Source organism: Nilaparvata lugens, chromosome 4, assembly GCF_014356525.2.
Source record: "Nilaparvata lugens isolate BPH chromosome 4, ASM1435652v1, whole genome shotgun sequence".
Classification (NCBI taxonomy): domain Eukaryota; kingdom Metazoa; phylum Arthropoda; class Insecta; order Hemiptera; family Delphacidae; genus Nilaparvata; species Nilaparvata lugens.
In genome coordinates, this window is record NC_052507.1 from 28,119,790 (window position 1) to 28,134,927 (window position 15,138).

The 15,138-nt window shown below is 34.9% G+C and overlaps 1 protein-coding gene across 1 annotated transcript; it reads left to right on the forward strand.

The window, feature by feature from the left end:
- Nucleotides 1–46: 46 nt before the first annotated feature.
- On the forward strand, nucleotides 47–10,566 carry LOC111052025 (COP9 signalosome complex subunit 8). The gene is made up of 4 exons (XM_022338630.2): nucleotides 47–438; nucleotides 4,800–4,870; nucleotides 6,630–6,811; nucleotides 8,349–10,566. Exons 1-4 carry the CDS (start codon nucleotides 373–375, stop codon nucleotides 8,591–8,593), a joined length of 564 nt encoding a protein of 187 aa, XP_022194322.2. The 5' UTR covers nucleotides 47–372; the 3' UTR covers nucleotides 8,594–10,566.
- The last annotated feature ends 4,572 nt before the right edge of the window (nucleotides 10,567–15,138 follow it).

Genomic DNA, 15,138 nt, shown 5'->3' on the forward strand with positions numbered 1-15,138 from the left:
TCACTTTTACCAACATGAGATAAAATCAAGTTGGTAGGTCTATGCAAGATGTAAAATTATGTGACAGAATATGAAATCCTATTAATAATCCTATCATAATCCTAATGGCCATTTATTTTTCACGTCTATTCAGGATACGCTGAGAAGTGGCCTTTTGATTATAATCATTTTTGTTTGTGTACAATGTCTGGTCACAGTTTGGTGTTGGACTGTCGGGGTGATTTTATCAGGGTCGTAGCTTTGTTTAGTCCTATACTCCTATTGCTATTGGATCCGTTCACAATGTTCTCTTTTTTGTAATGTTATGAGAGCTTTAATAAGTGAATTCTTGCAACTTCAGATATTAAAATAGAAAATCTATAATTCCAATTCATGGGAATAATGGTGCCAGATAATTTCAATAACCTAGCGGATGAGCTAGAAAAACAAGAACTAGATGTGAGTACAGTATGCCTACTGTATATTTAATTTTTAGGTTATGCTAACATTGTTTTGCAGTTTCTGATTTATTATTTTTATAAACAATAATAGTATCTTGAAATAGGGAATTTATAGTTTATGTTTCTTAAACGCGCTAAATTTATTTATTTTTATAATACGTTTATTACGCCTTTATAGTTGATCCCATTAGAGACAACGTATGCGGCTAATTAGCAAGAAAAACTCAGCGTCTAGGATTTCGACTTTACGAGATTCTTAGACACGCTGAATTTTTTAGCTTGTAAGCCAAATGCATTTTTTTAATAGAGTAAATTATACGAGCGAAATAGACGCTTCCCATGTAGAGGCCATGTATTTTCTGAAGACGCACGAAGAATAGTTGGGTCCTAATATTTAGTTTTATTTCTCTGAATCCCTGAATATTCAAATGTACGGGTGATTCGCCCAGCAACACTGAGTCTTTTTCGGGACGGCGGTCTCTTTCAGTCGCCTTCTACGACAAGCAGGGATACTATGTGTGTATTCTGGTCTTGAAGTTTTCTAAGTCAGATGGTCGACTCTGCTCCCCAACTCACAGGGGTAAAAGATGATGGTTTCAGGAATACGGTTGTGAGGAAAATTCTTGGGAAACCAAGGAGAGATCACATAAGAAACCAAGTTATTTGACAGGAGGTGGAAATCAAAAATTTAATGGGGATAATGCAGGAAAGGCAACCGAAGTGGTTTGGTAATGTACTATAATCCCAGATGAAGGAAAGACCAAACAAGTCTGGGAGATGAAACCAATTAGAGGGAGAACAATGTTCAAAAAATATTTAGAGCTGCTAGAAGATAACCCTCCAGCAAATGAAGACAATGGCAGGGGATAGAGGCAAGTGGAGGCGCTGGGCCGAGGAATCCTTAAACTACCATACGCTGTAAGGCAAAAGAGTATCTGAGAAAGAAGAAAAAAAATTTTTCCCTGGTCGTCATCATAAACTAATAATCTTTTAACCAAACAACAAATAAATCAAAATGCTTCAATAGCTGTTTGCCTTGAGCTATTTTCATAGTAAAAGTAAGGATATTATGAGGGCTTGAAGACACCCATTATTTAGAATAAGATACTGATTGCGAAACTCAATAAAAATAGGGTGCTCAGTAATTAATGTATCATGCATAATTTATAATGTACAGTATGAATAATATATTATAATGTGTCAGTCTAATCTAAGTGTATTGTGTATCATTATTTTAATTTAAATTATCTTTATCAATCTCTTGAATTTTATATCAGTATTATCTGTATTTACTCTCATCTGATGGAGTCACAAACAATTAGATCGACCACCTGCTGATAGATTCGAGCCATTACTCTAATCTCATAAGTATTAGGAGCTATCGAGGCGCCAATGTTGACTCTGACCATTATCTGGTGGGGGCGGTGATAAGAGCAAGAATAGCCAACTCAAGGAAATCGCAACCTGGTAATTTAAAAAGGTATGAATTGAGGGCGCTCTAAAATCCCCAAAAAGTGGAAGAATTCCGGGAGATTTTAACAAACATGTTGTTGGAGGAGGCTGAGCATGACGAGCAAGCAGTGTCGGAGAAATGGAATAAATGCTCAAAAGCTATAGCAGAAACATCTCGGAGAGTACTAGGGAATCAAAGGAAGGAAAAGAATAGGAGTTGGTTCGATGAGGAGTGTCGAGAGGCTACAAGGAAGAAGAATGAAGCATACCAGGTGCTACAACAACGGACCAGCACGAGGCACGCAGTAGAAAGATACAAAGAATTGAGGAAGGAGGAAAAAAAGCTGCACAGAAGGAAGAAAAGAAGCGCCGAAGCACAAAAACTTGAAGAGATGGAAAAATTCCAGGAGCAAAATGAGATGAGGAAGTTCTACAGCTTTGTAAGTAATCAGCGTAGAGGATTCACCCCTAGAGTAATGATATGCAAAGGGAAGGATGGAGCAATTATTGCAGAAAGATTGCAGGCACTGGATAGATGGAGAGAGTATTCTATAGATATACTTAATAAGAATTCTGAGTTGAATACAGAAGTGACAGTGGAAGTGATGCATGGGGATGAGATGGAGGAAGACCCACCCACGCTGGAGGAAGTGGAGAACTCAATAAAGAAATTGAGGAATAATAAAGCTCCAGGCCTAGATGGGCTAGCTGCTTGTTTAAGCTTGTTGGTAACACTCTCAAAGAATAGATGCATAGGTTAGTATGCAAGATATGGAGCAGTGAGGAAATGCCAGATGAGTGGACCAAAGGTGTAATAGTTCCAATACACAAGAAAGGAGATAGACTGAATTGTGAGAGCTACAGGGGTATTACACTAGTGAATATAGGTGATAAAATTTTTTCAAATCTCCTATATGGAAAATTGAGAGTGTATACAGAGAAGGTGGTATGTTATGTAAGGATTGGAAGTAGCTTATCGGAGCCCTTTGAAGTGGAAAATGGTGTAAGGCAGGGGGATGCCCTTTCATGTTTGCTTTTCAACCTTGCTCTAGAAAAAGTAATCAGGGACTCGCAAATTAATACTAGAGGATCACTGTACAATAGACTGACTCAGATATTAGCGTATGCAGATGATGTGGACATCGCATTTAGATCACCAGCAGCTATGAAGGACGCCTACACGCGGTTGGAGGAAGCTGCAAAAAGAATCGGTCTGGTAGTAAATGAGAATAAATCCAAAGTTATGGTGGCCTCCATCTCTGGAGAAGGGCGAGAGCATGGCCAAAGCATAGAGATCCAGGAGAAAATCTTCGAAATCGTAGAAGAGTTTGTATACCTGGGATCTTCTACAAACTCCAGAAACGATTCAAGTAAAGAAGTCAGGCGAATGGTTATGCTAGCCAATAGATGCTATTACGCGCTATCAACTCTGATGAAAAAACGTACTCTCAGTAGAAAGACTAAGCTGCTGCTATACAGAACAATCATCATGTCTGTCTTACTGTATGGTAGTGAAACATGGGCAACTACGGTGGCGGATGAAAGAATGCTGGGCGTCTTTGAAAGAAAGATCCTGAGAAGAGTGTTTGGAGGCATACAGGAAGCAGGAGTCTGGCGTAGGAGGCATAATGACGAACTTTATAGGCTGTACCAGTATGCAGATATAGCCACTGTGATGCGAGTTCGCAGGCTGAGGTGGGCAGGACACCTGGTACGAGCTGACGATGCCTACCCCCCAAAGATGGCAATGGAAGGGAAAATATATGGCCGGCGAAGGAAAGGGCGACCCAGAACTAGATGGATAGACGTGGATAAGGATGCAGCAGTAATTGGGCGAAGAGGGAAAAGTGCAGCGGTGGACAGAGATGCTTGGAGGCGGAAATTGAGAAAGGCTGTGACCCGCGCTGGGTTGTAATGCCAAATAAGAAGAAGAAGAAGATTATCTGTATTTGTTAATTAACTCCTCTGGTTGCAAATAATTAGCATTCAGAGAAATTATTATTAATGTGTTCAAGATTAGTGGACTGATGTGATGATCTCTCGTTGTTCGGTTGGAGGTAGAAGGAAGCCATCTGACCGCATGTCTGACTGCTGTATTACTAAAATGACAGCATGCTGGCTGGTTGACTCAAATGCAGCTGGTACAAATCAGCTGGATGATCAAATGTTTTTGCTACGCATAGCGTCTTGATGCTATGGAAGGGGTTAATCGACTCAGGGATCTTCTTTCCAGTCCACAACTGTATTTTAGAGGCGGCTCATTGGAAGCGATACCAAAGCCCTTCTTTCGAATGTATTTGTATTCTGCTGAGCTTGAAGAGAATAACATCGCTTTTTATGGGAATATTTACTAATCCCACTGGCAAGCAAGAGTCATCTTATGCCAGTGGTTTTTTTTTCACTTACAATCTATTATTAAATTTTAGTTGCATTATTGTATTTGCCATGCTAGACTCTATTGGATTTCTGTATATCTATTTATTTATTTATTTGTGGATACAATCACAAATCATATAAATATGATTGGGAAGGAACTATAGGCTTGGCCCAAAACTATTCCATTCCAAAATTTTGATAATGAAATGTTCAAAATATAGTTTATGATTCTACTATAAGAAGTGCAAGTTAAATTTTCGTCCAAAAATATACATGCTAGAAATTTTGAATTTAGAAGAGCTAAGACACCAAATAATAATAGTTAAATATTACACTTGATTATCACTGCACATTGAATTGATCAAGTTATACTATAAAATTTTGAAGCCAAAAATACACACAACTTCTTACCAAGCTATGTTATGTGAAGTCGAAACGAACTTTACATAAATACCGTATGTATTTATGAGTTTATACCTACTTTATGATCATTTTTAAATAGCCTGATCAAAATAATTGTCTTGTTTTCAGGCTCCTGGCGGTGTGCCTCCTCCACAAGTATATGCTAAGCTATTAGCTATTTATCTGTACCGTAATGATTTGTAAGTAATTTGTATTTTGTTATGTTCATTTAATTATCTTGCATACTTCCTTATATTATCACATATACAGAGTGAGTCATATGTATGGGAACCCTTCAATAAGTTGGAGACTGTTGAAGATAACTTTCAGTAAGGTAACTTTCAGGATAAATTATTGGTCAAATGCTCTACCTTTTGACGAACAACTGAATTTCAACCCCTCATTAGGGGGTGACTTAGGGGATGTAACTCGAATATTTTAAATGTTAACACCTATTCTGTGGTACATCATTATAAAGGCAATTTCAAAACAAGAACGATGACATCAATTAGAATGTTCTATGATACTTGTATCCGAAATGGCGGCTGATTGAAGTTTTAGTTCTTAAAGAAATGAGAGGTTGTAACTCAAATATTTTGGATGTAAACACCCATTGTGTGATACATTATTTTAAAGGCCTTTTCAAAACGAGAAAAATGACGTATGATACTTTTATCCAATTGGCTGATTGAACTTTATCAATTATTTCTTATAAAACTAAAAATTCATTCAGCCGCCATTTTGGATACAATTATCATAGAGCATTTTTATTGATGTCATCTTTCTTGTTTTAGAGAGGCCTTGAAAATGATGTACCACACAATGTGTGTTAACGTTTATAATATTTGAGTTACGACCCCTCATTTCCTTAAAAACTAAAACCTCAATCAGCCGCCATTTTGGATACAAGTATCATAGAACATTCTAATTGATGTTATCTTTCTTGTTTTAAAAAGGCCTTTAAATTGATGTTCAACAAAATAGGTGTTTACATTTAAAATATTCGAGTTACAACCCCTAAGTCACCCTCTTATGAGGGGTTGAAATTCAGTTTTACGTCAAAAGGTAGAATATTTGATCAATAACTTATCCTGAAAGTTACAGTATTATATCATAGAGAAACAATAGCGTAAGTAGATATCCCATGGTATAGAGCGTTTATGTCGCAACTTTCACTGTTATCTCAAGCCAATTGCTGTCGTTTTTTACTGTTTTGTAAGAGTGTATGAACGGCACAATATGAGAGACTACCAGCGTCATAAAGCTTCACAGGAAAGAACTACGTGGACTATCAGCTTGAGATAACAGTAAAAGTTGCGACATAAACGCCCTATACCATGGGATATCTACTTATGCTATTGTTTCTCTATGATTATATCTACTACAGTATCCAACTTATTGAAGGGCTCCCATACATATGACTCATTCTGTATATAAAAACCACAGACGACAGTATGTAGTACAGTACAGTACTACATTCATCTATATTTATTTATTTATTCATTTATTTATTTATACGTGGATACAATAACAAATCATATAAGTCTAAAGAGGACTAGAAAGTCTTAACTTCGCCAAATAAAGAATAATTTTATTCCTGTACTTTGGTACTAATACTCGGATATTGGATATCAACATTCAAATATTCTGATCAATTAACTTGTGATTGTTATAGTGATGAAAGTTTTCACCTTAATTGGGTTGATTTACTTTGTTCGCAAAAATCAATAATATTTATTTTCCAAAGTTAGCCTTATATTAGCCGAGAATGATTGCTGTGATTTCTTATTGGTAGAGTGTGTAATGTAACTTGAGATGTCCAATGTTGTATTATTTTGTGGAAAAATGTATTTCATTTCAATTGAAAAACTGTAAAATGGAAACTGGAAGTAAGAATCTTATCTATTTGAGTACCTCAAGTTTGCATTCAAGTTTCACTTCACAATTCACTTCTTCCAGATGCAACGCTAAGTACCTGTGGAAAAGAATTCCTCTAACCAGTAAGTCATCCTATCCAGAACTGAATCTAATTTGGGGAGTTGGCAAGGCTATGTGGCAGAGGGATCTCCCCACTGTTTACTCTACTATTCAGAACACGCCATGGTCAGAGAATGTTTGCAACATCATGAAAGCTCTTCATGGTGAGTTACTATTCCTAAACTAAGAATCATTTTCATATATATTTACATTTTCTTATCATTAGAATAATAATTTTTTGATTGGAGCATCTTGCTAAAAAGAAAAATTCACTTACGGACGGTATTCAATCCAGAGTTCAGAATACGTTACATAATATCTTTCTGTTGGTCTGATTCTTGATTTCATTCAAGTATCCTGTTGAATTTTCAAACAACTAAAAATATAATCACAAGCTGTCTATATTTCTAAAGCAGCCTATCTAAAAACATTGCAAAGCTGCTCCTACGTTGCTGCGTCCTCCGTTCCTCATTAATTCAGCTAAATGCATAATTTGTCGCATGTAATTACAAATACTGCAATATTATTCATTATTTCTTCAACTGTTGTAATGGATCAGTTGCTGTGTACTGCATAATACTCGATTGGGAATTTGAGGTTAAAATTCCAATGAAATATTCCACACTTACACTCAGGATTGTCCTCTGATTGCCCAAGAATTAGCCAATCGGCTGACAATTCTGAGTGTCTTCAGACAAACGATAAGTGTAATAACGGCCAATGAAGGTAAAATTTTTATTGCTAGACAACTAACCGCCTGCGTGATGAAAAGTTCCTAGTGCAAGAAAATATGTTAGGGAAAAGTTGATAATTACATTGGAAAAATACCAATTGTAATCAGAGAATGTTTTTAATTACTGTTCAGTCTCAGAAAGTAATTACTACCAGATCAGACGGTCTTTATATAGGGACTTCATCTAGGGTAAAATGGTATAAAAAAGTCAACGGATGTTTTTCAAATGAGCAGTACAAGATCAATTTACAAGATGAAATTATTTTTATTCTTCACAAATAAAGATTCCATAAACATGTAAAATAAAAATTTCCAAGATCCTCCTCACAGAATCACGGCTAATTTTTGGGATCAAGACCAACTTCTGAGTATTTCCGCACTAACACTGGCGATGCATTCAGAAACCTTACTTCTCTTACAGGGTTTGCTGGCTTTTCATTTTATATTGTCTCCGTTGTTTTGAAAACCAGCAGGTTCTGCAAGAACAGCAAGGATGAATGAAATCATCGCCAGTGTTTGTGAGGCAATAAACAGTAGTATGACTTGGTCCACACGCCAACATGCATGTCACTTACATATGAGCTGTGATTCTGTGAGGATTTTGTGAAGCTGAAAAATTATTTCATCTTGTACTGCTCCTTTGAAAAGTCACCTCATTTGAAGTTACATAAGTTACAACACTACTTCTAGTTATAGAATCACCTTCTAGGCTATGTTCATACACTAGACAAATTGAAATCTCGCAGTACTGAGACACTCCCTGTATATGAAATCAAATCAAGTTTCATTCAATGACAGTATATTTAAAATCGTACAAAGGAAAAAATAGTTAATAGATCATCGAATACAGTACTGTTTCTTTGGGAAAACAGAAGTAAAATACATTTACAACCACAACTCGACTGATATATTTTTATTTATTTATGAAATATCGTGAGATATAAATAATGTGAGATGTAATTTTGCAGAAGAGGTGCAGAAGCGAGCGACGGAGCTGGTGTCACGGGCCTACTCGTCGCTAAGCGTGGACACTCTGTCAGCGCTGGTAGGCCTCAGACAAGAGGACGCCCTGAAGCTGGCCGCTGAACGAGGCTGGCAAGTGGACAACGGCCTCGTTATCCCCACCCGTCCCGTCATCAGCACTCCGCCCATTGCGTCCAGCGAGGACCAGCTCTACAAGCTCACCGACTTTGTTTCCTTCCTCGAAAATTAATTCCACTAAACTGTCACAGTCGTGTATAATACCACTCAATATATTGAATTAACAAAATTTGTTATAACAACATGAACTTCAACTGAGCTTTTTCATTTGTCAAACTATTAGAATTAAAGTATGTTTTTTTATTAAAAAATGTTGATTATTATAATTTTCCACAATAAATTGTTATTTGATTCCCAATTTCATTTATCAACAGTCCGATTTGTAATCTATAATATAATAAAGGATTAAACCTTCTAGTCGTGACCCTATTTTTTCTGACGTTAGTCGTGACCCTGGGTCCCAGAGACCCACTTCTTTTATATTGAATATCTCAATATATTTCAAGATATAATGTTATTCTATGATCCTAATATGTCCAAGGGTTATTGATGAACACAACGAGCACTTATGTGAAACAGAAGTCAATCTTTATTTATAAAAATACATTTATAAAACCTTGCATTTTTAGGGTAGTGACGTTTGGTTATTATTTTATATAAAGTTAACAAAAAATTATAGTGATGAATACTATTATGGATCCAACATTCAACACTACTAGAAAGATGAGGAAAAAATTGGAAGGTCATAGCTCCCTCTTAGGGTAGTTTTTACCCCACCCTCAAGTTCATGTTGCACAATCTTTGCAAAACTTGAGAAATTATAGTAATGAATACTATTATAAATCCTAAAACCTACATGAAACACTACTAGAAATCATGAAAAATATATAAGGTCATATAAAGTTTACTCTTAGGGGAGGTTTAGTACACCTAGAATCACATGAAGCTCATTGGTTTCACTATCATCCTACTCAGGGTCAGTATTCTTATATTGAGCTATGAATTTTTCTTATCATTACTAATGTCATTGAAATAGAGATCTAGTAGTCAATTTGTACATTCTTCGAAGTCTCTGTTCAAAATGTACATGTTGACTGCTTGAATCCAATCACTATTGTATAAAAATGTGCATTTGTAAAAAATGAAAAAAGTTACGTTAGTTCTGACCCTTGGGTCCCAGGGTCCTAAAAGCGTCATTTCAGAAAAACAAGTCACAGAGCACTAACACTATACATTAATTTAAAGTGTCTACTGACATGAATTTACATGGGTCTCAATAGACAGTAAAGCAAACGGAAGCAAAATTATAACTAAAACAAAAATTGCCCGGGTCCCTGGGACCCAGGGTCACGACTAGAAGGTAAAGGAACGAATTTTCTTATACATGTACGGGATACGAATGAAATTTAAATCATGTATTTTTTGTACTATTAAGTTATTTTTTCTATTATAATTATAAGGTATTGTTTTTGTGTATTATTTTGAGGCGTTGCATTGAGGCCATGCAAAAGGCTAAAAAAGCTTTTTACTAGTGATATTTTCGAACTTTTTTCATGCTATACTATCAAAATAAAAAATATTTTTTGAGGAAAACATTTTTTTCCCGATCATTAAAAAAAAATTAATTTTTGATACAGATCATTGAAAATTCGGTAAGAGATTCATGAAATTTTGAGGATATATTCTTCATGGTATTGTTGATTGAATAAAACAAGAATTCATGAAAATATCCATTTTCAAGAAAGTTATATAATTTACAAAAAATGACCGAAAATAATCCATTCAAGTTGTTGGTAACTTGACTTTCTGTCAAGTTATTTTTAGTCATTTCTTGTAAATAACTTCTTGTAATAATCAACTCCATCAAAAATTTATATTTTCAGAATTTTTTTTTATTCAATCAAAAATACCATAAAGAATGTATGCTTAAAATTTCATGAATTCATCTCTCACCGAATTTTTAATGATTTCCAAAAATTCATACTTTGGACGTTCATTTCTCAAAAAATAATGATTGGAAAAAATGTTCTCCTGAGAAAACTCTTTCTTTGATAGTTTGTATACAAATTAAAACTTTTAAATCATCAGTAAAAAGTTTTTTTCAGCCTTTTGCATGACCTTAAAGCAACGCCACAAAATAATACATAAAAACAATAGGTACCTTATAATATTATAATAGAAAAAATAACTTAATAGTACAAAAAATACATGATGATTTAAATTTCATTCGTAAATTTCCTATCCCATACATGTATAAGCAAATTTTTCAAATTCTTTTTTATCCTTTTGCACAGCCTTCAAGTCTGTACACTGATTTATAAAGACAGTTTCTTTTTTATAAGCCATTTTTTTCTTTTGACTTTTTTGGCGGCTGATACTTTCGTCATTGTACATTATTGATTATTGTAGTCTATATCATAAATGTCGATCAGTTAATACAGCAGGGCTACAGTCATCGCTTAGGAATGTGACCGTTACACTTCCATAATAGTACCCAGAATACTAGGTATCGTACAACTAAATTCCTTGTTTATATTTTGAATCTTTTATTATGTTCTTATTTTATATGTGTTTTTGAATAAATTCATATTTGGAATGAAATAGATAAAATTATTTATGGGGTTGTTTTTAAACAATAACTCACATTATTAAACTAAATCATAATTATTATCCAAGAACCATCTCAAAAAATTGTAAGCAAGTGTTGAGCTATTAGCTCTACCACAAACTTGTCACTTTAGTTTAAGATGAATAATATTCAAGAAGAGCTGTTCCATCTGTCTTGGATGCTAGAGAAAAAATAAAAATTCAAAAAACCACTTGAATTGCTGCCACCCCGCAGGATTTCAAGTGGTGAACTCAAATTTTTCAAAGTTATCTATTTTTATGTATTGTCAACAACAATTCTATTTGAGTACCTAGAGATAAGGCGATTGTACGATATGCGTTTTTACACCGGTGACGATGACCGCGCCTGATTTTGAGAAAACAAGCATAAAATGTTTCTTGTGCAAGGGAGTTCCAATGATTCCTAGTTGACATTGAAGATCGGACTGAAATCATTGCTGCATCACCATTTTTATTATGATTGATTTTTCAGAAGGTTACACAGATTTCTTGTTGAAAAAGTACTTCAATAATCTCGTTTGTATGAGCCGCCTATAGTGAAGTCCATGTTATAGTAAAAGTGGAGAAAGATAGGAGAAGATCGTTACTGAGTTGTTGTCTTGCCACTGCCTTTTATGGCATTTAGCTGATACCTGTATGATCAACTGTTCATTCTTGTTTGAAATAATCAATCATACTTTATTCTTTGATGTAGTTTAGACACTGATGTGTATCTTTGTGAATATTTAAAAACACTCATCACAAAAAGTAAGTGTTTTTACCTTCCTTGCCCTATTACCATAGGTAAGGAAAGTATTGCTTTCCAAAAAAAAACAGGTACCCCAATTTCTAAATTTCTATGCGTTTCAAGGTCCCCTGAGTCCAAAAAAGTGTTTTTTGGGTATTGGTTTGTATGTATGTGTGTGTATGTCTGTGTACACGATATCTCATCTCCCAATAAACGGAATGACTTGAAATTTGGAACTTAGGGTCCTTACACTATAAGGATCCGACACGAACAATTTAGATCAAATTCAATTCAAGATGGCGGCTAAATGGCAAAAATGATGTCAAGAACAGGGTTTTTCGCGATTTTCTCAAAAACGGCTCCAACGATTTTGATTGAATTTATACCTAAAATAGTCATTGATAAGCTCTATCAACTGCCACAAGTCCCATATCTGTAAAAATTTCAGGAGCTGCACCACATCTGTGCAAAGTTTGATTTCAGATTTCCAATTATCAGGCTTCAGATACAATTTAAACAAAAAATTTCAAGTGGAAGAGATTGAGCATAAAAATCTCTACAATTAATGTCCAGTACCATTCTCCCCTAAAATCAAATATGAACTCGAAATTCGAGAAAATGTGATTATTCAAATGCAAACTTAATGAGAGAGGCAACTGTTGATTCTAACCGCCTCGTGTGTCTCCAGCGTTATTGTCCTGTCACATGATAAGCTGGCTCACATCTTTGAATAGTAGACTTGAGATGCGCGTGAACACTAGCGTCAGGTGATCAATTTTGATATTAATACGGTACATCATGTGTGATAGATTACAACGAGTATCACTCGTTTACCTATACGAGTATAATGGAAGTTTTCATAACTGAAACTGCTAGGAAAGATGTGTGAGTGCGCCACACCAGATTTTTAAATATTTACAAAGATACAGTGTCTAAACTACAACAAAGTTATTATTGAACGAAAATCCAAATTAAATGCTGTAAATCATCCCGAAGACTTCTACTACTGTAAATGATGACAACAGCAGTGGCGTAACGTTTCCAAACCGGGCCCCCCGAAAAAAAATTCCGGGCCCCTCTTCTAAAATCGTACCACATTTCTTCAGCCCCCTTCTCCCTTAATCACAAGCATTAAACTCTAATGTGAACGTACATCTTTCATGAGTGAATTACATAGCTTAGTTGAGAAAATAAAACTTGTTCTCGATTGAATTCTACAATTCAAGTCAAGAATTATGTTTTAAGCTACAATAATATAGAATCCAACCTTTAGAGCTAGAGTTAGTAAGGAGTATCTAGTCTAGAGATTCATGAATTATTAAAATAATAAAGATAATAATTTATAAAAACCTTTGATTTGATGTCTCCTACAATTAGCTAGCCTTCAAGTTCTACAATCATAGCTTTCTGGGTACAGTAACACGATTCGAGAGCGAATGGGAATTGCAAATGAAATAATGAATTGAGTAAGCTATCATATAGTATTCATATTTACGGCGCCCCTGCAACACTATATGATATATATGTTCAGGAATTCAATGGGAAAATAATTTATTTCCTACAATGCTTACTTAAAGATAGTAAATAAAGATAACGATCTACTTTAGAACCATTCTGGCAATCTTTGTTTGAATCAGAGAGAAAAGAGGTAAATCGTATCTATAAGTAAGTGGTTTGATTAGTCTCAGTCTGGATTGTCTCACCGGATGTATAAATTTTAATGATTTGTAAACAAACAAAATTCCTAATTTTTCAATAATCTCACTACCAGCACACAATAAATTATTGAAGCTCTGTCAATGGAACTATAATTATTATTACGTGTAGTTTTGAACAATGATTTTTTTCTTTCTTGCCTTATTCATTATTTTCTACTTGTATTCTCTTGATATTAATTTATAACCAGACTGATAACATTGTTCTATTGCATATTTCTTCTTACACAATGAATGAAACCTGTCATTTTCCACAATAAAACTTCTGATTTTTTATCAAAAGTTACCTCCATGATTATTTAATTTTTCTTTTTAAAGTATGCATAATATATAATCATCATTTCGGGCTCTAGCCCGGGCCCCCTAGACCAGGTAATTTTATTTTTTCAGAAAACCTATATTAGCCTACATATTATCCGGGCCCTAGAACGCCATCCCCCCCCCGCGCCACGGGGGCAGCGGGGGTGTACGTTACGCCACTGGACAACAGGTTTGACATGTCAGTTTGGTGTAAGGGAAGCATACCGAATATCAACCAAATTTTTGGTGATTTGCATTTTTCATGAAATCCATGAATAAAACATCATGGATTTTTGCAAAAATGGTCAAGAATTAAAATTGCTCAAACTCTTAGGAATGATTGTACTTGACAAGAGGAGCATCACAATGGCGAAATCACAATCCTATTCTTGAGTTATAAGCATTTGAAGATGAGTTATTTTTCTGATGTGAGAGTGGAGGTAAGATGTTATGTTTGAGTGGATAACTCACCCTTCATTGTAGCGAGACGTCTCATATTATAGCACGACACTTGTTAGCTCAACCTCTATCCATAGCCCGAATATCAACCAAATCTGGGAGATTTGCATTTTTCATGAAATCCATGAATTAAGGAGTCAAATGTATGACAAAAGCTGCTGGTTGAAGGATGGGAAGCCCTGTAGACCTATAAAAAAGGTCGATGTTATAATGTCAGTGTAAAATATAGGACCACAGCGTTGCCGATTCTCTGCCTTGCCACTGCCTTCTATGGAAGATAGCTGATACCGGTGTAACTGATGTAATATTAACTGTTCATTCTTGATAAAAACAATAAATTATTAAATGAAAAAGACTAAGAAATTGTCAAAAAACAACGGAGTTATTGATACTTGGAAAGAACGGTTCAATTTCGTAGTCTTTTTCATTTAATATGAATAATTACCACAATATCAACTCCTCAACTACACAAAAAGCAATAAATTATTTTTTAATCGGCAAGAAAATGCATTTGTTTAGTGACTATATTGCACACTTAGAGTTTTAGTCGGGAATTTTCATTTCAAAGTAATTTAACGTTATAATATTTCCAAGTATTAGACATCTACACTACAGTCTACACTCTGTAGCTATTGGTGCAACATAGAGTTTCTGCAAAGCATATCAAGATGCGGCAATTGTCTAAAAAGTAAAAGCATAGACAAGTGTTTTCATTGATTGATGTGCAATTTAATTGCGAAGCAAAGGATATGCCCATCGTGTGATGAAAACCAAACCCTGCAATCAAATGGCACAGAGTTTCACGCAGTAATTGATTTTAGTGAAAAATCATAGATGTGAATATAATTTAATAAAAATTAACACGTCAATATAGGTATTTCAAAACTC